This window comes from Oratosquilla oratoria, chromosome 14 (genome assembly GCF_046742065.1).
Source record: "Oratosquilla oratoria isolate Oo_2021 chromosome 14, ASM4674206v1, whole genome shotgun sequence".
In the NCBI taxonomy this organism is placed as follows: Eukaryota; Metazoa; Arthropoda; class Malacostraca; order Stomatopoda; family Squillidae; genus Oratosquilla; species Oratosquilla oratoria.
In genome coordinates, this window is record NC_134790.1 from 55,209,225 (window position 1) to 55,211,731 (window position 2,507).

The 2,507-nt window shown below is 38.9% G+C and overlaps 1 protein-coding gene across 1 annotated transcript; it reads right to left on the reverse strand.

The window, feature by feature from the left end:
- Positions 1-320: 320 nt before the first annotated feature.
- LOC143032677 (KRAB-A domain-containing protein 2-like) lies at positions 321-1,373 on the reverse strand. The gene has a single exon (XM_076197559.1). It carries the CDS (start codon positions 1,371-1,373, stop codon positions 321-323), a length of 1,053 nt encoding a protein of 350 aa, XP_076053674.1.
- Between the last annotated feature and the right edge of the window lie 1,134 nt (positions 1,374-2,507).

The window sequence follows — 2,507 nt, forward strand, 5'->3', positions numbered from 1 at the left end:
AACAGGGATCTTTTGGAAATTCGTAGCTACTGTTTCTGTCTCTGCATCTGCTTCTGTCACTACCCCTGTCTCTGCTTCTATTTCTGTCTCTGCTCCTGCTACTGCCCCTGTCTCTGCTTCTACTTCTGTCTCTGCTTCTACTTCTGCTTCTGTCGCTGTCGCTGTCTCTGCTTCTATTTCTGTCTCTGCTCCTGCTACTGCCCCTGTCTCTGCTTCTACCTCTGTCTCTCCTCCTACTGCTCCTGTCTCTGTTGCGGCCGCTGCTCTTGTCACTGCTTCTGCCGCTGCTCCTGTTTCTGCTTCTGCTTCGGCACCTGTCTCTACTTCTGCCGCTGCTCCTGTCTCTGATTCAAGAAATGACTCAAGATCTTCCTCAGTAAAAACATTACAGAGGCTGTACTTGGCAGGATAGATGACCCTAATCCAACCTGCGGATCTTGTCTAAATGTAATTTTGAATGGGCTGTGGCCAGTTGTTTCATGGTGGCTGATATTATCTTGCCACTGAACAAATTTGAGACCTACTGACCATTTTCTGCTGTTGTTTTCCCTCATCCAAATAGTCAGGTTGTCCTTTATCATTCCATTTAGACGTTCAATAGCACCTTGGCTTTGAGGATGACGTGGACGTCCAGTCACCAACTTCAGCTCTGGCCATAGCACTGAAAGTTCGGCAATTATGGCATTGACAAACTCCCGTCCATTGTCAGACTGTAAAATAGCAGGTGCTCCAAATGTCAGTAAAATATCTAGCAGATTTGCTGCAACCTCTTCTGCTCTTTTTGATGTAAGTGGCCGCAACGCACAAAATTTGCTGAAATGATTTGCATATGTCATGATATACTTGAAGTCTCCATCAGGTAATGTTTGAAAATTAATAAGATCTGCCTGGCATCTTGAAAGGATACCATGACTGCGTACTGGTTTGACTACCAAACCCTTTGGAATTTTTCTAGCTTTCTTTCGATGGCAGTGCTCACAGAATGAAATGTAGAGGTAGCATACTTCTTGTGTGATGTTTGACCATTTCTTTTTCACTTCCACAATATATATTTTTTTATTACCACTTCCATGGCCAATTGCTTCATGGGCTGTTTTAACAATACCAAACACTTCTTCGAGAGATGCCACAAACTTGAACTCATGTTCATTTTTATCTTTTCTTTTCCGAATGAGTCGGTCAGCATTGCCAACACGCAGGACTTCATAGCGTTTCTTGAGGTTATAGTCAAATGCAGAATGAGCTCCATAAGAATTTATTCTTAGCAAATCCCGGATGTACTTATGACGTTGGATGGTGGGCTGGATGACTGCATTCTCAGCCTTGCCTTCCAGTGTTTGACGCATCTTACGTTCAAAGGCAGCTTTATCCATAGTGCATAAACACAAACTGAAACAAACAAGACAAGATAAAGAAAATACCTAGTCTGGAAATAGGACAGTGATTAGTTATTCAATTCATATTAGATAATGGCAAGCAGTAAAAGAAATAAGCATTTTAAGAACAATAAGAACAATGAGAACGACTTGGGCGCCAGAGCACACACCTGCTCTCTGCTGCTGTGGCTGCCAGACTACCGGCCAGCCGGCTCAGCACCGCGACCGTCCATTGGGTAAAACACACGCACAAACTTCAGCTGCCGCGGCCTCGTCATTCAGTCAACATTAGGCAAAATACCCTTGCCTAATATGAAAATCTTGCTTAAAGTGAACATTAGGTAAGTGTTTTGCCTATTGTGAACATTGCGCAAATTAAGTTGCCTAATGTACATATTAGGCAATTTTCCGGCCTAATGTTCACATTAGGCAATTATCCACATTATGCGTAACACACATATATATATATATATATATATATATATATATATATATATATGTATATATATATATATATATATATATACTCTTTAAACCCACTATCGGAGAAATAATATAAAAAGTACAGGAAAACTGTATATTTAGACTACTATCTGTAGCCCTCTTCAGCTGAAGAGAATTACAGATAGGAGTCGAAATATACAGTGTTCCTGTACTTCTGATACTATTTCTCCGATATTGGGTTAAACTGTACATTTACAAATGTGTTATAACAAACGACTAAATTACAGTCAGACAAAAAATAAGAACCAAACAAAATACACTACAATTGAAATGAAATATTGGCACAAAAAAATACAAATACAAAATAGAAATAAAATAAGTTTGATTTTGTTTGGTTATTATTTGTTTGGTTGTAATTTAGTCGTTTATTCTTGACACTTTATTGCGGACATTTGGTCCACCTCCATTTGCCTCTCTGTCCTATGTTCTGTTGTTTTTACGTTATTGCTACGTTTGAGGCTTTTTTTGCTTCACATGTTTTATGTTCACAGCCATGTAACTTGTTTTATTTCTATTTTGTATTTGTATTTTTGGTATCAATATTTCATTTCAATTGTAGTGTATTTTGTTTGGTTCTTATTTTTTGTCTGATTGCAATTTAGTCGTTTGTCCTTGATACTTCATTGC

Coding starts and splice junctions, on each gene's coding strand:
- LOC143032677 (XM_076197559.1), bottom strand. CDS start 1,373: ATGGATAAAGCTGCCTTTGAACGTAAGATGCGTCAAACACTGGAAGGC.